This window comes from Chaetodon auriga, chromosome 12, assembly GCF_051107435.1.
Source record: "Chaetodon auriga isolate fChaAug3 chromosome 12, fChaAug3.hap1, whole genome shotgun sequence".
NCBI classification, from domain to species: domain Eukaryota; kingdom Metazoa; phylum Chordata; class Actinopteri; order Chaetodontiformes; family Chaetodontidae; genus Chaetodon; species Chaetodon auriga.
The window spans coordinates 9,530,041-9,554,093 of record NC_135085.1 but is presented as its reverse complement, the minus strand read 5'-3'; the positions used below and the strand labels follow the sequence as shown (position 1 = coordinate 9,554,093).

General features: G+C 44.5%; 1 protein-coding gene across 2 annotated transcripts; it reads right to left on the bottom strand.

Annotated features, from left to right (window-relative positions):
* Positions 1–222: 222 nt before the first annotated feature.
* LOC143328987 (TSC22 domain family protein 2-like) lies at positions 223–22,481 on the bottom strand. 2 transcript variants are annotated; one of them, XM_076744573.1, is made up of 4 exons: positions 19,980–21,955; positions 10,424–10,498; positions 2,659–2,710; positions 223–2,272 (listed from the first exon to the last, which is right to left on the bottom strand). In XM_076744573.1, exons 1-4 carry the CDS (start codon positions 21,818–21,820, stop codon positions 1,880–1,882), a joined length of 2,361 nt encoding a protein of 786 aa, XP_076600688.1. In that variant the 5' UTR covers positions 21,821–21,955; the 3' UTR covers positions 223–1,879. The 2 variants fall into 2 exon arrangements, with proteins under 2 accessions (XP_076600688.1, XP_076600687.1); XM_076744572.1 differs by lacking the exon at positions 10,424–10,498 and having other exon boundaries at positions 19,980–22,481.
* Between the last annotated feature and the right edge of the window lie 1,572 nt (positions 22,482–24,053).

Here is a 24,053-nt window from a genome sequence, read left to right as displayed (position 1 = left end):
TTTCCTGTATCCAGAGTTGGGTGTTGGGTTTCTAAACAGTACAAAGAGGATCCATTTCAGTTCAGCTCTGTATTGAGCAATTTGAGCATCATATTTCAGGTAGTTTTACCAGCGAACAGTAATAAAGGTTTCAAATGTCAGAGCCAGAGGATATTTACAATGTCGTATATTCATATTCAACTGTTTTCTGGATCTTTGTAACAAAAGAAACATACATCTTTTGGAATCTGAATATTGCTTTTATTTAAATACATTAAAATTTGCAATGTAACAAAACTATTGGCATATGAAATTCAAACACCATTTAAATGAACAAAACATGGCTCACTTCATTTTTCTGTGACTAGTGTCAGTAACACTAGGTTATTTTTCGCTCTGCCGCCTGCTCTGCATCATTTTTCCCCATTTACACTGTTCACAGACTATCTTACAATAAGAGTGCTGAATAAAAATGAGGTAAGAAAGTGGTTTGAAGATTACAGATCATGCAGAACATGCTGAACAGCAACAAAATATTTTGTGAAGGAGGAAGTAACAAAAAAAAAAAAAAAATACATGTGTGCATTTTAAAAATAATCAATTTACACAGCTTTGCATCTTTGGTTACAAAGTAGGTTGAATGATTTCATTTCACAGCTTTCCCCCCTGCCCCCCCCCCCCCCCCCCCCCCCCCAGGAAAAACAATGGGGAAAAAAAAAATCATGAAGGTAGGGGGTGTGGCAATACTTATTCATTTTTAGAGGAAACTACCAACAGAATTGGATCTTCATCTAACGCTTTCTGCGGGCTCATGTTAAGATTTGATGTCAACAGGCGAGCGTCACCCATCGAGGCTCTTAATACTTTATACTATACAAAAATGTACATTCATACTGGATCTTGACTTGAGCTATGAATTAGCCACTGCAGAGTAAATGTTGAGTTAGTGTTAAACATTTGTCAGACTTCTTTTTTTTTTTTTTGCCTACATTTTGAACAAATATGAAGCATTGCCCCTGGAAAGAATGGCCAATCTGTTGAAACACTGTAAAAGAAAAGGAAACGAGTCACTGGGCTACTGTTAAACAGGTTTCATGAAATTGTTCATTTATGGAAATAGCAGCCCTGTAATAAATAAAACACTTAACAGTAGAACTCAAAAGACTAATGCAAGGGTTGGACTTGATGTGAAAGTAACGGCAGCGGTGTGGCGCTCTGAAAAACAGCCTCTCTCCCACTTCTTACTTTACAACATGAAACAGCAAGGCTAAAAATACCCCGTTACCCACTCAATTATCTCTCATTTACAAAAATAATCGCTCTCTTTTTGACAATCGCTCCCGTTTGTCCCTTATGCGAGGTGAACCCCTCCCTTTCCACACCCACGGTTTGAGCAGGTCTCAGGTCAGGTCGTAAGCCAGTCTGACTCAGGCCCCGTCCAAGAAAAGACATCCTGTCCGTGAGCTTGGACCCAGCAGTCAACCGATCCGGGAACACAGCCAAGATGGGAAAAAAAAGAAAGAAAACACTCCCCGACCTTCCCTGACACTCTGTCTCTACACACACTTTCTCTGACTAAGTCTCTCTCTCTCTCTCTCTCTCTCTCTCTCGATGATTGCATTAACACTGGAAAGGCCCACAGTACAGATGCACACACACACTACATTTCACAGTCACACTTGCTAACTCACTCACACACACACACACACACACACACACACACACACACACACACACAATCACACACACATACAAGCACTGTACTTTGTGGTCAAGCTGGTGGCTAAGAAGACAAAGTTTTTTTTTTCTTCTTTTTAATTTCACATACACTAATTGTAATAAGTTGTAGAGAAGATGCTCTTCTTTTTTTCTGCCCCATGCGAGGCAGGGCAGATGCACTTCAAGCAGAGGTGACGTTGGGTTGCAGTTGTTGTTGTTGTTGCTGTTGCTGTTGCTGTTGCTGTTGTTGTTGTTGTTGGCCAGGATCAAGCTGAGGCTGAGTCTGGAGCTGCTGGGGTTTGGGGTGGTGCTGGAGCTGGGGGTGTGACTGCGGCTGAGGCTGAGGCTGGACCTGCTGCTGAGGCTGGCTGAGTCCTTGCTGGGGAGGCGTGGTGCCAGAGCCGGTGGCCGACTGGGCGGACAGCTGAGACAGCTGCTCGCTGTTGGCCAGCGATTTCAACACGGCGTTCTCCCTCTCCAGCACAGAGTTCCTCTCGTACAGCTCCTTGATCTGCTCCTTTAAGACCTCCACCTCTTCACGCACTGCATACATCAGATGGCTTTTCACCAGGTCCTGCAGGAGAGAGAGAGAGAGAGAGCGTGACATGAAACAACATATAGGACCTGACCAGAGGCAGCGGAGTCATAAGGAAGCAGATTTATCATGATAAGACAAGGACATCAGAGTGAAGCTCAAGGCTACAGGCTGCATTTGTTCATATATATTCATTCTCGCTGTGTATTCAGTTTGCGTTGATGCTTAAAGGCAAAGACAAACCGAAATATGAAAGACCATATAGCTGTTAAAAGCAAGTCACGACAGACATAATACAGTAACATACATGATTCTGGTCTCTGATCTTGCTATGTGACTGAACACCTACTTTATACATTTTTAATTAAAAAGTGATACAAGATTTTACTCAGTAGTGTATGATCAATGGTACATGGATTACTCACCATTGCCTGTTCAATTTTATTATCAATGGCAGCAACATTGGTTCCCGAGGCCCTGTGGGAAAGAAGAGAGAGATAAGGTTCATGCATGTTTCTACTCTCAGCATCCTTTGTTCTGCTTGCTTGTCTTTCTCCGGGGAAACACGCAAAAGAACAAGCATTTCAACTGGAAATACATACTGAATGGAATAAAACCCCATAACAGACTCTTGTAATGAATCAAAGCACCTGGCGTCGGCTCTCCACAGATCTAGGGCAGATCGTATGAAATAACCTGTCACCACTCTTGGTCATATTATGTACATTGGAGCTCCAATGTAGGTCAGGTCGCTCAGGGTGCAGGAGGAGCTCGGCCGCAGGCAACACTGCCAAGATGAGTCAGTGTGAATAATGCAACATTTTGTGAAACTGCCATAGGCAGTGCAGCCACGGTCATGTCTCCAGTGACTGACAGCAATCAGAACAGGAAACACTCGCATACAATTACACGATAAATATCCACACATTGTCCGACCATCTGTGAATATACAGCCATGATTCCTTTGGTTTACTTGGCCTTAGAAATTATTACAATGTCTGCAAGGCTTCGCTTTAGCTGCGCGCGCTCACGCGAGAGGCACGCGGTCCTCTGCGGGCAGAGTACGCGGCGGCCTCGCGTTACCTGCGGTGCGTCCGACAGGTGAGCAGCGGTCCGCAGGCCGCGTGCCGGGCCGGGTCCCAGGGGCAGCACGGCGGTTTGTAGGAGAACGTGCACGGCATGGCGCTGTCTGCTGCTGGAGCGACGGGAGCGGCGGAAAAAAGGAGTGAACCGGAGCGCACCGGAGGCGGATCAGCGGGGTGACTGTGACCACATTTAGAATTGTGCAACATGAACCGACGGGTGGAGAAGTCAGAGTGACTGATAGGAGGCGGAGAGACACGTCTGCTCCGCCCGCTTCAGAGGCTGGTAACAGCACTCAGTATACTTACTGTAAGGGGGCCGACTGGGGCCAATCGATAACTAAGTTAACTTATATGAATCCATTCGCAAATGGGCAAATAAACGGGAAGATCGCTAACAGTCCAATTAACAGACACTAACTGAACTCACAGTAACAGTGAAGTGATTGATGGATCACACCAGCTCAAACAGCAGTCAGGCTGATTCAGGGCCTGGAAAGCATCGGTCACAAGACTAACAGCCTGAAGACATTAAGCACAGCTGAGGCTGAGACGTCGTTAGTTTTGCAGATATTTGCTCATAAATCAAAGTACTGGACAATTAGAAGTGAGTGCTGACTGATCTGTAAACGGACCAACAAAGGCATCAGGATTCATCCACTGCAGACTTTTTAAATATCTTTGCCACATTTCATGCGAATCCGAGACATTTCCGACGAAACGTCAAGGTGCTGCAGCATGATTGGTCAGGGGATCAAGAAAATCCGTGTTCATCCTTGAGGAACCATGAATGCCAGTAAAAAAAATAATAAACAAACAAAAAAAAGACTATTCAAAATCAAGATATTTCAGTGGACCATCTCCACTCATAACATACATCCATATTGGCATATATGAGAAACTGCAGTGCAGCAACGTTAAGATGTTTCAGCTTTAGAAACAGTGACGCCATCAAAGTGACGCCCTCCACCAGAGGGCACTGCTAAGCTTATTTTTCCAACTGTGAAATGTCTCGCTGGTGCAGTCAAGATGCCTGCAACTGGACGTCAGACTGACTATGGACTCCCTCTGACGAAAAGATGCTCTGTTTCTCAACACCATGCAATTTATGTGCTTGAGGCCAGCGGAAACGCTCAGCAGGTTGTTATCGACGGGCAGGACCAGAGAAGGAACGCCCGCCTTACCTCCGCTGCTACCAAACACTGTCACTCACATCCCCTGTCCTGCACTCCTGCCTTTGATCTGTCAGATAAGACAAGGTCTCACGTGAGCGACATGCAAGCACATCACACGATGAGCAAAGTGGAAGTGTTGACTAAGACACACAGTCGCACAGCCTACGCGCACACACACACACACACACACACACACACACAACATCAAGAAATAAATTACAAAGGAGACTGCACATTTCAGCTGTCAGTGTTCACTCATTATAGTATCTCTGTCTCCCCCTCAAAGACCACATTATGTGACCCCACGAGTGGTTACATAACCAAATGTTGTCCAAAGAAAAAAAAAAACCCATCAACATCAACCTCATCTTCACCCTGTACAAAATGTGTGTTTAATTTATAGTTTTCCTCCCTAACAGTGTGTTCTGTGCCCAGAGGAATCTCACACTCTATAAAGCGCAGACCCTGAATGGACTCTCTGGGCTACACCCTTGTTGCTTCACCAGTGACTTCAGACAGTCCAGACAAAAACACGCTCTACCATAATAGAATCACACTTTCGCGGTGCAACAAATTGCACACAGTGTTTCACACACGTTGTATATTCAGTACAGGCCTGTGTGACTATTCAGTTATGGCCAATATTAGCCTGCTGAACTTGTTCAAACCGGTTTCTAAAGGTCAATTCGCTCATCTAAACCCTTTCCCAAACTGTTGTTTGTTGGTTTTCTTTTTTTTTTTTTAACTTTCAGGTAAGCAGAGGGCATACGCTTCTGTTCAGACACAGTGCGAAAATGGCCACGTTCCAACTTTTTTTTTTTTTTTTTTTAAAGAAACTGAAATGGCACCAACTTCTTTTTGGAAATCCAACCAAGCAGAAAAAGTGAGAGACGGGAATTCAGTTTGTAAGCTGCTGCACATTCACAACAAATGAGGAAATGAAGATGCACTTTGGTTGTACTGCCTTCATGCAAAATGCAGGAAAACTGATCTTTAACCCCAAAATAGTACAGAATGTAAATGCACCCATGGAGATACTTACATGAAGAAGTACAAACAACACATTGTGTGTGAGCCACATATCTGGCTGAGCAGCTGAACATCGGGGACTGTCCCACCAAAGATCCACATTCACATGCCGGAGATATTCAGCAACGACTGACGAGTTTACATAATTCAACTAATGAGAGCAGGAAAGACAAACACAGTAACCCAGGACAGACATGGGACAGCTGGGACAAATTAAGAATGAGTGCAGTTGTTAAGATGTTGTAAAGGCAGATTCACGCAAAAGCGTTTCTAGATGCTGACAACAAAGGGCAGATGCTCCCTGGATTCAAGCAGAAACGGGCCAAAAGAGTCATTCCAGGAAGGGAAATTTGGGCCCAAACCTCATGTGAACAATGAAAAATCCTCAATATAATTTCCCAGAATGCAACTGGATATATTCATTTCAAATTGCTTATTTTGTTCAACTTTAATTGTCTGCCAGTTGACATCTCAGCTAATGTCTCAGCTCTTTAGTCATCTCAGCAACAGCGTCAGTGATTCTATGTTTTCACGTCCTGATGACGGTGAATTGGCTCACTAACAGTGAAGCAGCATTTTCTCTTCAGGTTTTCTTCCAGCTGGCTTCAGTGAAGGCAACAATGAGATGGGCTGACACTCCTGAGATTAAACCAGAGGCTAAAAGGAGAGGAAAACTCTAAATGTGACAGGCTAGTGATGGGTTTGTAACTATGGTGACGGGAAAATGTCAACAACACAGTATACTTGTCAAAAGGTCTGAGACAGATTTTCACAGAGCCACGAGCTAAGGCTGGGATATAAACTCTAGCTCTGCTTCATGAGTCAATGTGGGTAAAGATGATCTGGTAAGTCATAATGGTTTGGGCAGCTACTCCTTACTCCAGCTACAAATGCACTACTTACACTAAAGGAAGCAAATAACAATCAAATCGACACCATATTAGGACACCATCTGGTCCCCCCAAAGTAGAACCTCCAAGAAAAACTGGCGCTGGGGAGAGATTTCTGGAAACCGCAGCATGAGTGAATCGTGCTTTGGGGCTCATGAGCGAGTGTGGTAGGTTAAAGCAGCGCTCCTGACACACACATGATCTTGTTTAAGCCTCTGGATCTTATGTCAAAACCAAGAGCTTGTTTGAGCACCTGACTTCAATACAAAACATGCTAAATGCATGCTAAAGCCTCCTCCTCTGTAAGCACTGCATACCCGCCCTGCAGGACAAAGGGCTGGGCTGAGATGAAACAGAATGACGGTCTGAACTTACTCTGCCACTGATTTTGCACTCAACACCTCTGTAAACTTCACCTTCTTCATTCACATGACTGATGTTTATAAGCTCCGTGTACAGTTAGCGGTTTCCTGTATAGTGTCAGCTATAAAATAAGGATGTCAATAAAAAGTCCATTAGAGGCAGGAAAGTTTACACTCACATGGAGCGTGGGCAAGTGGAGCAGTGAGGGTGAATAACTCATCTGAACATCGAATAGTTGTCATTCCTCGCCTCTGGCAGAACTGCCTGCATTTGTAAGAGCGGGATAGGTTTCCTTCACGGTAAAAACAGAGTTTATATATCTCAGCTGAGACATGATAAGGCAAGTTCAGAGCTTAAGAGGTGAGGCCTGTTCAAATGCCCAAGGACAACAGGTGCACAAGCCAATCTTACCTAGAAACACGTGACGCGCACACACCTCTAATCTTCAAGAGTAAACTCAGGTCTTTATTAATCTGGACCTCATTTTTCTGTCTGTGTGTGTGGCTTTAATGCAGACGCACAGGACCTGCTCACAGTGGAATCGACAGCATACAGAACACGCTTTATTCACGCTCATATCAGATGTGCACATGTAGAGTTTCATCATATTCGTCCTGACAGGAACTTCCACTATTTATGTTACGTTGCTTTACACAGCTGTGCATGTAGTGGGGCATCGGCAGTCAGCCAGCAGAGAAGAAATGAGGAAGTGCTCAAGCAACAACCAAGAAAGCATCAAAACTGTTGCCATAGCAGGACTCAGCTTATGTGGAGTTGAGTAATTTTGCACATCTTTAAACAATACGAGGCGTCTACAGCCTGACGTGCTAATAATGACAATGCTAACATGCTGATGGTAAACATCACACCTGCACAACCGTGAAGAAATTTCACCAATAAACAAAAATGTCAACCTCATGGTACCAGATTTCTGAAAAATCCATCGAACAGGTGTTTAGATAGTTCAGTCTGGACCGAAGCGATCGTCAGGCAAGCTGTCAGTGCCACGTCTGGACTTATTATGGACTATGGAGCCGCACTGTCAACTTGACTCGAGACAAAGATGCTTGAGTAGAAGATGATTCAGAATAAGTACCAAATCAAACAATGTCTGCTCTGGTAACTTCAGTCCTTGAATGTCTAAATATCAGCACATCTATAGATTTTGCTAAAAGTTCAAAAATGCTGTTGAATGGGCGATTCAAGCATCTTCTACAGTGTTTGATTTTCTATTCAAGAAGAACACAGACGAGGATGTTACTACGACAGGTCTTTGCCAGAAACATGTTCCAAGTGAGCCGAGAGGACGCCCATTGGGGGACTTTTACTTTGACAGCGCAGTCTTCTGCAGTGCATCTGACATAGTTCTACTGTGCAGCTGGTGAGGCTCCAAATACATATTACAGTAAAGTCACAGTGGAGTCACTGAACTCAGGAACGTGTGGCTGAGATAGAAACATTTCTCTGTCAACAAACACGAGTACGTTCAATGTAGGCTTTCTTCACATACATACTTCTCTGTGTATGTCATACAGCTGACCACGAGGTCTGACAAAATGTCCATACTGGGACTAATATAAACAAGCACATTATGGATTCAAAGTCAGTGTCTTCTCTTGCTGAAATGTATGTAAAATGTACATAAAGTTGAGCATATTTTTACTCTCGCAGTCTCTTCTATCACTTCATATCAATGCCTCCGACATGACCCCAAATAAACCTGAATAAAACAGACTGATTAATGGTTGGCCTACCAAACACAGTCTCGAACAAAGCCCTGGTTATCTTGGCTTGCTTGGAAACATAAACAGCCCTTGGCAGAACCGTGTATCCACAACAGCACCACTTTAAAAAAAAGAAGTGAAGCATGGGGTTCATAACAGGACTATCTGTGCCATCTCACTATTTTGCTGCCTTCTGCTGAGAGTGGAAGTCACCTTAAAATGGGCGAATGGAGCTAGAAAAACACTGAGCGCGAACAGAAGTAAAGGAGATATTCAGCATCATGAAACGTTGATTTACCTGTTTGCATCTTTAAAAAAAAGGCGGCTGAGGTAGCAAATAGACTGAAATTATTTTGTGTGTGTGTGCATTCCCTCGCTGGCTGGTGATGGTGTGTCAGCTGCATATTTCTCTAAAAACAGTTTCATTTCCTGTCACTCAGATATGGTTTCACGCGCTTCCCTTTTTCATTTTTGTAAAAGGCATCATAAAAACGCTGAAAGCACTCTCTCACCCTGCGGTGGCAGGGTGCAAGGCCAGAGTCCACAGACTACAGCGGCATTTATCAGTTTAAAAGCGCAATGGCGATTTGCAACTGTGGCCGGGAAATAAAAGTCGTTTGACAGACACAGCGCAGAGTGTTGCACTTGAAACCAGGTTGTTAAATCCTGTGTCACAGACAGCATGCGCACACTCTTCAGCCCTGCCTGAGTCAGTTGAAAGCAGACAGCAACAAGTTTGGAGGATGTTAATTTTTTTCATTTCTAACAACAGTATTATTTTCGTAGTTTTGGCCATTTTCTATGAAGCAAGAACACGTTTTCTGAAACAAGTTAGCCATTGAGATGTTGTGACTTTGAGACTTTAATGGAGTCTAATCCTGAAGGCAACATGAGCAGTCAGACGGGCAGACAGGTGGTAAACAAACCAGATTACTGACTGGGAGGTGAAAATTCACATGAATGATTAAATCAGTTCCAAATGTCCCCGTTCAAAGTGTCTATTAGCCTGGAGCGCTACTTCCTGCTTCATCTGGACTTAAAGAGCCTGAAGTTGTAGGCAATGAACAATTCAGAGGGATATTTTGGGCATGTTCTGTTTTCACTTCTAAATAACTGCACATCAGATAACTGGCTTTAGAGCTGAAACGAGTCCATTTATCGATCAGTCGAACAACAGAAAATTAATCGGCAGCTATTTTGATAGTGACTGCTCGAGTCATTCATCAGTCAGAAAGTAACGCCCATTCTCTGGTTCTGTTTTATATAACACCTCGAACAATACTGGATTTTAGAGGCCAACACTGATTGTGCAATTTGTCTGTCTAGCTCTCCTTTAAATGAAACTGAGAACCTTTTGTTTTTGGACTGTTGGCTGGAAAAAAAAACAAGACATTTTTTTAACTTTTTATTAATAAACATTTTATGAACTAAATGATTAATTGAGTAATTGAGAAAACATCTGACTCAGTCTTGCAGCTGTCTCTGGGTTTAAGTTGTTTATAATCCGCTGAGCTGTCTGACTGCTCGCATTGCTTTCCCTGTTTGATTCTGTTCTATTGTTTGTCTCTTCGGCCAAAGATCTCAGCAATTAAGCTGGCACATAAGACAATAGAGACAGTGGCCAAACTTCTGAAAATAACACTCCAGCAGTAAACAAACCGCAATTTTTAAGTGGCACAGACAATACATACACGTTGAGATAGAGAGTGTCAAAGAAAGCACCAGACGCAGAAGCTGAGAGAAAATTACAGAGAGACAGGGATGTTGTTCAGAAGTCTATTGGCCAATCCTGCGCTTGCTGCCAGGCTTTGTTTCCAAATTCAATCCATGCACGTGGAGAAAAGCAAAGCTCGCTGCTACTGAACACTGCACACATGTTGTTACACTCCTGCAGGCCTGTCCAGTCCAATCCAGTATAGTACTGTACCTATCACTGTGGGCCTTTGAGTCCCTTAATCTGCTGCCAGACTGGAAGGCCTGGTAGAAAGCCTTGGAGGGGTTCCTGCATCAACCACATTCAGGGAAAGAGAGAGGAGACACAGATACAGAGGAGGTGAAACAGTGAAAACAGACTGAAGTTTCCTAGAAATGTTTCCTTACGCAACTTTATTTCCCCTCAGAAAACCTCCTTCGCTCTGATTGTGCAGTTAACTTTGCTGGAGAGACGACTTTTTCAATAAAACATGAGACATTCAAACACAGTAAAGCGAAGAGGCCGAGGAAAGAGTCTTGACCTCAACACAGGAGCGGTGTGTTCAAAGGTGGGGACAGCTTCATAAACTTCAAGGGCCTCCTTCAGGCCATTCACCTAACAGTATGTCGGCCATCACTCATGCTTAGGTTGTTTTCCACAAGGCCTGAAAATCGGGTGACGAAAACCAGCCATGACCTCTGGATTTCAGCTCAGAAACTGGAATTCTTCTCAGCTGATCAGTTGAGAAAGTACTGCTTCAGTCACACAGTTAAAGGTTAAATTTGAGGTTTTTTTGGTTCAAAAACTGTCATGTTATGGAATCTAACATTACCTCCTATGTTCCCGGTGAAGTACAAGTACACAGTGTTCTGTGCCAAAGGAGGTATATTCGGGAAGGGGAAAGGAAATCCCCAGACTGACCCCTGCACACACACACACACACACACACACACACACACACACACACACACACACACTTAATTTATTATGGGCGCCTGCCTTTCAAAACGGACTGCTTCTCTGTCAAACCAAATGCTCATGGGGCGACCCAACAGCTCACCTGGCAGTGTGTGTCCCATGTATTAAGTCTGAGTTCCTACCACAGCTCTCTCACTCTCTGTCCTGTCTCTCTCCAGCTATCACTATCATAATAATAAAGCGGAAATGCAGAAAAGGCACATCTTTTCAAATGACATGAGTATATGCACACATTCACAAAAGCACACACAGAGGAGCAAGCTAACGCAGGCAGAGTTATGCACATGCACACATACACATACACACACACACACACACACACACACACACACAGCAGAGGGGAATGAGGAGTTGATTTACAGCATGTGTGTGAATATCATAGCAGCCAAGTCTCTTTTCCTAGAAATCACTGGCACAAACTCCCTTTGTCACATTACCTCATGACTAAACACTCTCACAAACCTCCTCCTATGCCTCTGCTTAATTTTACTTTGCAGGGTATGGCGCGAGAAAAACACGCACACACACAAGCGTGGCAGGCGCACACCTCCACATAAAAAGCTCTCTTTTTCACAGTTAAAACTCAGAGCTCTGTCCAAACCAGCCACGGGCTGAAATCATCGAGGTCAGATGACTTGGAGTCAAGCAACCTCTTCATGAATGAGGTAAGAACTGGAGGAGTCATCACTCCCTGTTTTCAAGTAGCAAACACTCGCCTCTCAATGGCTCTCTTTGTAACTCTAAAATGAAACATGTCAATATCCATTTCTGAAAGCCCCTCTTTGTAAACCATGTAGTCGATGTGTTCAGCAGTGGTGAAAGTGCCATCTTCCTCATAAATCCAGAGTGTGGTGTCCGAGGAGGACAGAAAGGACAATGGAGTAACTCACCAGATATGTGCACACAGGAGCAAAATCCCCTTTTACTTTTCTTCCCCCCTCTCTCTAAAAGCATGTGAGCTAACTGGACACAAAAATGACAGCTGCACATGCTCAGGCTTTGCCCAACACTGCCCAAAGCAAACGTACAACCTGGCAGCAGATGGAAATAACCTTTTGCTGCATTCTTGCTGGTTGATGTCATACATGTAACTGGAGCATGACATAGGGTTTTTCCTTCAGTGTGTGCCTGCGCAGCAAAACAGCGGCGGCGTCAAAGATTCGTTTTCACGGTGTTGAACCTCTTAATAACCTCGCTCGCTCACTGTGCACAAAAAGACCCAGCGCAGCCTTAAGTGATGAGGAAGGAAGTGCGAGTGAAAGTGCAAGAGAAAATGGGAGAGAGAGAGAGCAAAGAGCAAGAGGGAAAAAAAAGTGTTAGAACAGACTTCTGCATTCAGCTTCAGGCATTGGCTCCACCAGAGCTCCAACCAAAACTACAGGTTTGGGATATGCAATCTACAGAGATACCAGTGCTGCGATTGGTCAACTTGGGCTGTTTTTGTTTTCTCCTATAATTCCAGTGACAGTGGAGCAGCTGATAGTGAGCTAGTAGAGCCACTACCAGTGCAAACCCTACCATTCTACTCTATTCAACAAAGTGATTGCTTCAGTGTGTTGGGGCAAAGTCGTAGCAGCAGTAGACTGACAAGGCAGAGTCATCAGGAGTCTTGGGGTGCAAAGGGGGAGGTTAAAAAGAGGGTGCTGAAAGCTCTCGCTGCTGGTGCTCACGAGGCTTCGGGTTCTCTGTACCATCCATCCATCTGCCACACAGGAGAAGTAGGTCAAAACTACTTAGATTTCAGCTGCCCTATGGGAGTTTCTTTCAGCGGGTTCTGGGTTGTAGGCGAGGGAGATGGAACACAGGGAGGATCCAGAGCCACTGTACGATTACAGAACGGCCACCAGAGGAGAATGGGAGCTTGGATGCTAACATCCCACAAGCATAGATTAGTGACAGGACGCAAAGAAACTTTATGCCCTTGATGCCCACAAAAACCAAGTTCAGCTTTTTGATCGAGGGCCATAATTCCCCATAGAGTCCCTTCTTGATGATTATCATACCATGTACATTTGCTTATCCGCAGTATTTAATTATATGATACAAGTGTTGTTAAAAAATATTTCAAGTTTCATGTCTGCCAGGACATAAACCATGATAAAGCATTAGAAAGCCTTGTGTTTCAATTCCTTTAAGGGTCACTGCAACTGATGATAGAAATAATAACTGTGTAATATCATGAACCATGAAACCGTGACGATTATTGTACCAGAAAATCTCACACCGCTGAAATGCTCGTACTTACAATGCACTTCCAAGAACCATCGGGGGGGGGGTCAAACACACGGAGCACTCTTACGTACAGAGCGCACTCATGGTACAAGCCAGCACTGTCTGTGGTATCAAAATATCAAGGCCAGGAAAGTTTTTGCACTGAAAAATGAACAACAGTTATGCAGCCAACTTCCCACAACGTACAAACTAGATAATGAGAGGAACTGGGTGAGCAGGGCAGAGGGTGAGAGAAACTAAAAGAAGACATTTTGATTTACGTTTGGTCTCTGCTTGAGGCGAACAACTCCAGGCTACGTTAACTGATACTGGCATATCACAGCCGCAGCATCGATTTTCATGCTGCGTTTCAAACCGTCCGTCGTGACTCTGACAATGTTTGTAGTCAGAGTTCAATGCCGAATCAGTGGAGGACTCTTTTGAAGGAGACAGTATATACTCGTTAGTTTGGAGACGGGCATCTTGCATTTTTTGCACTGCATGCCTCCTTTGCAACATTGGCAAGCAAGATCAGTCTTCACGAAAGTCTTACCGGTTGACACGCCCCCTTATTGGATATCAGTTACTGATTGGACGCCGCAGATGACCGGACGGATCTGATGCATATGGAGTTTCACACCAGAGTGAAGACAGATAACAGATTAAACTCAAGTGTATCACCCCAAGCTTTCTATGTTATTAGTTGTCTGAGTCACCATCTGGTCACAAATCTGTGTTAATTGTTGTTCTGGACAAAATGACAAAAAACAACTTCATTTCACAACTTCAGAGAAACAGTTTTCTCTCATGATCCATTATTTTCTCCATCAACTTTTAATTTGGATACGATTAAAGTCAGCGAGTAGAAGAGTCTGTCAGTCAGCAAGGAACACTTTTTACGCCATTTACTGCATTTTCATTCGTATGTGAGGTTGATGAGCATCGGGTTTGATTTGAGTTAAATCATTTCAACTTGCCTGAAATATTTCACTTAATAATTGATTTCCGGTGTTTTAGAGACACCATACTCATATTCTGGGTTTGACATTCAGAATATATCTACAATAAGCAATGAATAAATAATGGAAATGTTCTTCATGTGCAGGTGTTTGTTAAACAGGTAACAGGCTACAGAGAGAGAACGCTGCTGCTCTGGCACTGATGATGCTACGGTGCGCCTTCAGTCGTATCAGCACAGCACACATGCAGACACAAATTCATCAAAAGTCTCTACAGCGGTTAAAGCTGACTGGCACCTGATACAGCTGCAACACAGTAAGCAGAAACGACGTCTCCTTGCTCTAGAAACATATTTCCTCGTCTCATCTCTCCTCACATGGTTTCCCTACGGCTCTCCATACATCCTCGGTGGAACAAGGATGCACAGAAAAGACAAAAGCGCAGGAAGCTCTGATGCAATTTTGGACACTTGGGATGCGCCTATTGGTTCAAACATTAAAAATCAGCAGTTTAATTTGATCTTTTTTTTGCCCAATTTGCCTGATTTTCGCAAGTTGCAAGTAAAAAGTACCACTGTGTCAAAGAAACTTTTAGCTCCTGAGTTTTGTTACTGAGAATATTTTTTCCAAAGCCTTATTGGTCTCCAAATGTGACAGAGGAATCTGAAGACACAAATGAAGACTGCAAAATCAACTTGTTGTTCACTGGACAAATGACTATTGTTCAGCTTTTACCAGCCACTCAGTAGATTACAATTGTTTTTTTGGCTGGTGAGTGAAGCAAATCTATCAGCCACCTGCGTATTTTACCAGCATTTGGCAGGTGGCTGATGCTAATTTTGCCCTCCGCACAAATGTGTACTTATTTCTATCATTTAAGGTAATTATTCGTTTCTGCCCATCTGGTGAAAAGCCAGAAGAAGAAAACAGCTGAAGTGAGACTTGGTAATGTTTCAAGTCACTTAAGTACCACTTTCCAAAAACAAGATAACAAGCATAACCTCAGCTAAGCTTATCTACAGCACAGGACAACACATCCTCAGTTAAACAAGCCATTAAAACCTTGGACTGAGCTGGTGACGTTTGTCTGCTTGTCAGAACAATGGAGGGCCTCCGTACCTGGGTTGGAGGTGATGACTGAAGCAAAGCCTACAGACATACAGACGAGTAGCGCCGGCGGAGCCTGAACAATACAGCTTTCTTTTAGAAAACAGCTCGAAGGCTGAGAGGAGGCAGCGGACACACAAGATGAACAACTTGACAAGTATACACAGAGACACACACACACACACACACACAAACACACACACACACACACACACACACACACACACACACACACACACACACACACACGGGCAGTGGTTTCATAGTTTGCAGCACTAGCTGAACATTAATTTTAATACTATTGCTAAACATACTCCGTTGCCACTTTATTAGGTATACTGAACTAAGACAAACGCAGTCTAATACAACAACAATAAATCCAACCTTTCATTTTTGAAGCTGTAGTTTGTGTAACTGGTAAATTACACTGTACTATACTGAGAAGTATTAGAACTTTGCACTGTTACAGGTAGCTGTGTTGCTCCTTTGCAGATACTAGATATGGTGCAGTACAACTCAAAAAGTATCACAGCATGAATGGTGGCAGCCAGGTTTAGAGGTCTGATTAGTACTGAGGCCAAAGACAAAAAAAGGGGGAAAAAAGTGTGTACTTCTACCTCTGTGAGGCACTCTGGATAAAATGTGCCCACCAAATGTCATATGATATGAGCAGAGAGCCCCAGTGCGGAAGCAGGGAGAGAGCTAAGGAATATTAAATGAATAGAAGGTGGAGAGCAGTGAGGGACTCTGACTGAAAACAGGATACAGCAGTAAACCAGAGGTCACAGGGGGAAGGGAAAGACCCCGTGGTACATGTTGTCTCCGTGTGTCACTCTCTCACACATTCACCCACACATCCACCATGACTAAAAATGACTACCCTGTGTTCATGTCTATGGTGAATTTGTCCAAAAGTAATGGCTCAGTTTCTCAGCGAGTGGCCCCCACCCCCAACATGGACTGAGTCAATCCATCCCCTCTTAAAAGACACACCCCTCATCCACCCACACAGACACAGTCTCTCGATTCACTGTGGCAGCAACTGCTCCACTACGTCGCAGGCCAGGACTCCCCTCCCCTCTCCTGCCTCCTGAGGAGTCCGATTTTACATAAGCTCCCATTATGGAGGACAATAAACCATACCTCCCCAGCATGGGCTCAATTACACAGACTACAGACGCAATACATTTATGCAAATGACCCCGCAAAATAGAAGCAACTCCTCTGCGAGTGCAACAAAGACATTATGACAATCAACCAATGTTATTTTACGCCTTCAGTTGTTGAAGCCATCTGGGAAACATTAAGCTGAGCGAATCATATTCTAAGTATGAGAACAACATCTTCAATCTGAAGTCTATATCTCCACTGCTTTGCTTTAATTACTTGCAGGGTAAAGTACAGGGTGGAGGAAGATGGGAACGAACATTATCAAATGGCCAGGAAAGGTTTTCCAGGTTGTACAAGCTGTGTTTGTGCATGTACATATAATATCTTTGTGCAGTAGAGATTATAGATATTAGCTGCTGAAGCAGTCCATTTGAGGAGAAGTGGTTTTGTTGTGTGGGGCAGTGAGAGGCAAAACAAACACTGCAGTGGAAATGTAGAAATTAAGCAAGAGACAAAAAAAGCTGGGGGAGGGAGGGGTGGGGGTGTATCGAGCATAGCTAAAATGCCTGCTGACGTTAGACACAAGTTTCGCTCTGCAGTTTCCTGAGCGTACTACAGCTGCTGCTGCAAAAGAATGTCATTCAGCACTTCATCTGCACAACGACAACTGTCATGCCATGTCTGTCAGTGAGTCGGCGGGGTGGTAGGTACAAAGCACCGAACGCTCTGATGCTGTAAAAACAGGGCTGTGACATGGCCACAGCTCGTACAGGAAGAGTGTGCATGCCTCCAACACACTGGGGTGTGTGTTTAACCATTCTCCAAAGCTCCTGAGCAGAATATACAGTAATTTAGCCCATGTGCTGCAAAAGAAAAACGGCACGACGGGACAACAAGCACAGTTGGTTGACACACCCCACTGTCAGGTCTCTTATCGGCAGAATAAGAGCACAGCGGAAAGACTACTGCTCAATGTCTGATAGCACTTGGCTGTCGTAAGAGACCCCAGCTCTTATCAGCCTGGGAGCTGGGCCGTCTCACAAGCAATACATAGGTACTCCAAAACACACTGCCGGAGGTCAGCTGCATTGTCACAAACCAAACTGTTTAAAATGGCACAACTATCAGAGAAGTATATCTATCCTAATTTGGCGTGTTGCTATTACAAATTGACTAAGATCATGTGAGCAACCATGTGATTTTAAAAAGGTTTCAGTTGTCTGAATCAAGAGCTTGAACAGTTATTTATGTAAATACAGCCTGAAGAACAACTTCGGCGGTTTTAAACGAATAAAATAGACTCTCAGTCTTAATCAGAGGTATTCATACTGTGAGGGAGGCTTGTGAGAGTTTAAGGGTGGGCAAAGAGGGGAGGAGGTGAGGCAAAGATACCGTGTGAGGTGAAAAGGAAAGGTGGATGTGGATTTTAGTTATTGTATTTGGGCCATTGATTCAACAGCTGGAGCTGCAGCAGTGGCTGTGACGCACATCTAATGTAGGCAATTAAGGTACTTAAAATCCCTCGGCACTCGATTGCCACAATTTGTGTTAAAAAAATAAAAAATAAAAATCGCACTCTCTCTCAAAGCCTTAACTGAATCAATCAAATCTGAACACATGGAATAGCATACATAAATCCACCTGGAAATCAGAGAAAAAGACTATCGATCCAGAACTTGTCTGAAAATCAACATGTTTTAAAGTTTTCCAGTGATAACTCTGTGTACATCCACTGGTACACTGCAAACAAGACCTGCTAATGGCTAATTCAGCATACTTGTAATGGTGCCGATTTGCCAAAATATACAACAAATACATAAACAAATACCTTGGTCCTCACAGCACTGTCACAGCCTACTAGATGTGCGTAAAGTCACTTAACAATTGAGGTTTGGTTGGTCGATGGCACAGGAAAGAAAAAACAAAGAAGTTGAGATCAGAGACTGATAAGTGTAAGCTTCCCTAAAGTGCATAACATACTCAAAACATTGTTTAAGAGGTTGTCCACCCACACGTGAAGACAAAAAGTAGTGCCAGTGCTCTGCAGTCTGCACACCCTGTCTGGTCTACATTCTGCTTTATCTGTAACACTGTAAATGGAAACCACGGAGAGATTTCAGGCACTGTATCATTTCCGCTCAAGTGTGCCATTTACTACAAGTGAAACAAAGTGCTGAACTCAGGAACTGAGAAAAAGTTTACTTTTGGAAAGGAGGCAAATGCCATCGGCCATAATAACTCATAATAAGAATAACATTATTTCTACATGTAGACAAATTTAGTCATATTTTACAGTTTACAGACCAAAGGAAACAACAATCTGATGCACTTCATTACCCCGAAAGAATAAGCCAGTTCTTAAACTTCTTTTGTGAGAGCTGCTGTGGGTTATATTTATCTGTATGATTTTTTTACATTCAGTGTGACATGCAGCTTTGGTGGAAATATACATCCAGAAATCTACTTAGAAATCAGAGAGAAAAAGATGCTTATTCTAACTCCAGAAACTGCCTGAGGATCATTGCGGTTTTATGTCTTGCACATGAGTCTGCACAACCTCGAGGCTCATTCAGCAACAAAGTATCTGCAGTACAAAGGTAAAAGAGTTACTTCAGCCAATACTCCTCTGTGAACACACACTGAGGGGAGTTTGATGGGGCTGAGAGTGGAAACCATGATATCATAAATGTGGCAACACAAAATCAAACACTCTTCACTATGTTTGTACTGGAAAGGCTTTTCCGGAGGCGGACCTGACTTATTAAAAGGTCAGGCATGCAGCACGTTTACAAAGTGGCCAGGAGTAATAGAGAGCTGAACTAACTATGCACAGTAGCAACTAGCAACACATCCTTGATGTTTGCAGGAAAGGCCAATACCCGGTGAGGACAGCAGGTTAGAGACACAAGATCTGGAATAAAATGCTTCCAAACAAATAACTCAAATACACACCCACACTCAGAGCATTACAGGAGTTGTGTATGTTTAACGTGTTGCTGCCTGTGCAGTGTAAGCCAGGGGTGTTCTCCTTATGTTTGCTACACTCCACTTCCTTAGGGCCTAATGAGAAACAACTAATTTTACATTTCCTTCCTGTGTGCCACTTCTCTCTTCTTTCTCCACACTCCCCTCCCTCCATCCCTCCCTGAAACTAATAGGAAAGCCTTGTTTGTTCATCTGACAAACTAAATACCCTACACTAAAGCACACAGTGCCTTTGTTATAGCCGTCGACCTTCTTGTGATCACAGCAAAGGGCCAAACATGCCTGCTATAACAAGCGTCTCCCACTCAAACAGGCACACTTAAACCTACACTATCTGTATGTGCTCAAATTGTGCGGATAATGTTGCACAGGCATGCTGATGATGCTCAACAAGGATGAGATTTTCCTAACACATAACATTAAGATTTTATAACAGTTACCTGTCCACATCCCCGTCGACAGGTATGTGGATTCCAAACAGGCTGTTGACGGTGGGAGTGGCAAGCTGCAGGCTCTCAGGCATGAGGGGCTTCACCGGTTCCTTCCCAGAGGCGACAGGAGATTGTGTGTTGACAAGGCCCTCTGACTTCCCTCCACCACCACCCTCCACATGTCCAAATCCAGTTGCTGGGAGGCCCTGCACACCCAAAGCCACTGGAGTCTTGCTGTGGGGTATCTGACCTGTAGGCAAACTGGAGGTTGTCACATTTGGCATGGCTGCACTGGAGGCACTGAGCACAGCAGTGGGCACAGTGGAGGGCACACTGGAGCTCACTGCGATGGCAGGCACATTTTGTACACCAGAGGATGCAGGGTGGAGGCCGTGGGGTTGAGGCTGTCCAGCAGCTGCATACTGACTCACAGCCTGCTGCTGCAAAGTGGGTCCACCAGTCAGTACGGAGCCTCCGACACCTCCCATTCCTCCAGTTGGTTGCTGCAAGAGGCCAGAGGCTGGCTGTCCGGTCGGTACAGATCCCCCTCCTGCTCCTGCAACATCTCCAACCTGACTTGGCACAGAAGCCCCTCCAGAGGCTGCCGGCAAAACCGAAGCGGGTCCCTGTCCCACGGGCTGTAGCCCTGCAGACAGGCTGGACACCAGAAGGGACTGGCCAGTGGCAAGCCCTGGCTGCATGGAAGTGGGCTGTTGCTGCTGATAGTATTCGGGCTGACTGGTCAGGTGGTGGCCCATAGGAAGCTGCTGTTGCTGATGCTGGGGAGGGTACGTGATGGGCTGGGCTGAGGGAGGCATGATGGGGGACTTCTGTATGTGGAGACCTGACTGAGGCAGGCCATTTTGTCCAACAGGCAGCGTGCTCTGGGCAGCAGAAGGCTGGGGACCTCCCGCTGGTGGCTGAGCCGGGACAGCTGTGGGCTTGCTGCTGGAGAAAGCGCTCTGTGCGGTCGACCCACTAACACCCTGCTGCCGGGTGCTGTAGTTTTGAAGGTGGATTTGCTGCTGCTGTGGTAGTGTCTCCACTGAATGCATGCGGGATGACAAGAGAGAAGCATCCGCCACGGAGCCCAAGCCCTGAGCTGAGTGCGTTGCCGGGGCCACCACAGATCCTCCCGTCTGCCCGAGCCCACTGTCTCTGTCTGCAGCAGGGTCCGGTGTTGCACTGGCATGCCTTATGCTATCTAAAGTCCTACTAACAGCAGAGCCCTCAGAGTCTTTCTCATAAAATTCTGTACACATCCACCTGCCTCGTCGAAAGGGTTCTCCAGTACCATGATCGAGTTTAATGACCCTGAAGCGTGAAGTGCAACTCACCGTGGAGGTGGCAGGAGGAGGAGCAGAACCTGTCACTCCTGCAGGTTGGGATGTGTTTACTGACACCCCGGCTGGCCCAGCGCTGGCTGCTGGAGCAGACTGTTGCTGCATTGCCCCGGGCTGGGTGATCGGGGTTAAACCAGGTGTCATGCCGATCCCCGGTGGCTGCTGACCACCTTGAGTGGAGCCCGACACTTTTCGAAACTCCCCAGTGGAACTGCTTGACAGCGCAGACAACTGACCGGGTTGAGGTATGTGTGATGGTGCCATAACACTGATTGCCTCTGACTCTCCAACATTATTCAGGGCCTCTTCAGATGAACTTCTGTCGCACGCAGGCTCGTACTCAGCCCGCGACATGTCGTATATTTCGGACGACACATCTTCAGTCCGTGACTCGTCTGGGTCCTCCAGACTCTCCGTGTCGTCGGTGGCACCTATAGCCGCCACCTGGGCCTGAGTCACACTTGTGATCTGGAAACAGCTCTTTTTCTTGGCCGGCATTTTCGACATATTGACAGCCTGATTCCAAGTCCCGTATGGCTATGTTTATCCTCCGTCAGAAAGAGACGAGCTGAAGCTCAGATCATATTTAACAGCACACTTGAATCTATTTAACTTAGCCTAGCTATCTGTGATCAAGATGAATCTACGCCATCTCTCTTCCTCTCTCGGTCTCCTGTTGCGTGTCATGGGCTCCTAACGCAACGCCACACTTCGTCTCGTCTTGTCCAGCAATGCGGCTTTAGACCCTGATACCAACAGACTTTACGGTGGTTGCTCCAGAGCTTTCGGTCAGTCCGGACCGGCCTGCTAATGTCCCGCTTGTGCAGTTGTCAAGCGGCCGTTGTCGCAGGGTGTGTTGCCCAGCAGCAGCAGCTACTTTAGGCTGAGGAGGGCCCGCAGCCCTCCACTCACCGAGCTAGCTAGCAAGTCAAGCCAACTGGCTGCTGCACACTCCCCCTACGTCGGAACAAGTATGTGAGACATCTTCCCGAAAGCAGTCCTTTGTACCCGCTCACTTCACCAGCTTAAAGTCATTCGGTGGCGACGCTTACTGAACGGTCGAGGGAGGAAAACGCTCTTAAATTCAACGCTTTTAAACAAACGAGAATCTAAACAGCGCCCACAGTTACCTCCCTCACTCAGTCACTCTTGACAAGATGGCTATGTTGTATGCAACCGCGCTGCATCGTGGGTAGGTTGTGTGCGCAAGGATGTTTACGTACGAGACGTTTGAGAATCCCCCCTCATGCTGCCTTCATGGTACCGTCGGAAAAATTTAAACTGCGACGCGCCCACTAAAATGAAAATTTTCTGAGACAGTGGGTGGTAGTTCTTTGACACCACCACCACTAGTATACAAGTTTTCACCCTACTCAGTCTCAATGAAGTCTTTATTTATAATGGTGGTTTAATGTCTGGGGCTCTGGGGCCAAAAAAAAAGGTGCTAGAATTGCTGAAAAACATAAAATAATGATAATTCAGTGAGTGGTCGATTAAAAATGAATTATCAGTAATTTTGTTCATTTTAATCAGAATTTTATGCTGATGATCATTAATCATTTAACTTTTATATTATCTGGTTCCAACTTCTCCAATGTGAGTTTTGTGCTGTATGTCAGACAAAATAAGCAAATTGACCTTGGATTCAGGGAAATTGTGACAGACATTATCTGACTATAATCTCATAATTATCTGACATTTTATAGGTTAAACAATTCATTGATCAATCAAGGGATGTAAAGTTGTATGTATGCCTGTAGCAGCTGTAACTGCTGGCCTCTGTCACCCCATTGTTACTCTCCACTCTACATAACACCAGTTTTGCTGTGTGTTGATTTGATTAAAAACATTAATTTAGGAATATTCAACAGAGAAGCATGAAACCAACATGATGAAGGTCTTAAAACTGTTTTTTTTTTCTCTCTCCAGGGACCCCATTCAAGACAGGGCCAGTGAACGGAGAAATTTCCCCAGTTCTTTGATGTTGAGTTGTCATATATTTTTACAACACACTGCACATTTCTCTGTAGTACAGCTCAAAGAAGCTCTGGGTTGCTTTAATTATTAAAACAACAACTGTCAGAATACTAGGTTTACTGCACGGCATACATTTAATTTGGCTATTCTCTTGTTTCTGTAACCTATTACTAAAATCTTTTTTAGTGAAGGGCAGACATTATTGGAGGGTACCTGAAGGCATCATCTCTCTCCCTCCCTCCCTCTCCCTCTCTCCAGGTATTTGCTGCAGTGTTACTACAGTATATACCAGCTGATATTATCAGAGCGTTCCTACAGAAGCATTTCTTGGACTGTCTCATAAAAATATCACAGGATCCTATAGTTCTTGTTTTGTGAGGGTGCTTTGTTTAAAAATTCCTTGTGTGCACACTACCTGCACCTCTATAGGATCATGAAAGGAATCATAAGACTATTGACTGGGTACACATATAATATGTACAATGCATTCTGATATGCACTTTTTAAGTCATGAACATTGCTCAATATGCCTACAACTTGTCTAAAAGAGTATCAATCAGGTAGCCATGTATAGCAGAGTATAAGTAAAGCAGTGTAATATTGAAGATGATTCAACATGCATACTGCAAGGAAATTGATTTATAGTTCTCTTTTATTTAGAGTTTCAAGATTGTTGATGCAAAGCTATTCTTCACAATAAAGCATAGGTCAGATTATGTATCGACCTTCAACAAAGGTTAACCTTTTTATTATTTAAATTGGA

Coding starts and splice junctions, on each gene's coding strand:
- LOC143328987 (XM_076744573.1), bottom strand. CDS start 21,820: ATGTCGAAAATGCCGGCCAAGAAAAAGAGCTGTTTCCAGATCACAAGT. Junction 2,711..10,423: donor TCAAAGGCCCACAGTGATAG/GTACAGTACTAT, acceptor TCTTTCCCACAG/GGCCTCGGGAACCAATGTTG. Junction 2,273..2,658: donor ATAAAATTGAACAGGCAATG/GTGAGTAATCCA, acceptor TCTCTCCTGCAG/GACCTGGTGAAAAGCCATCT.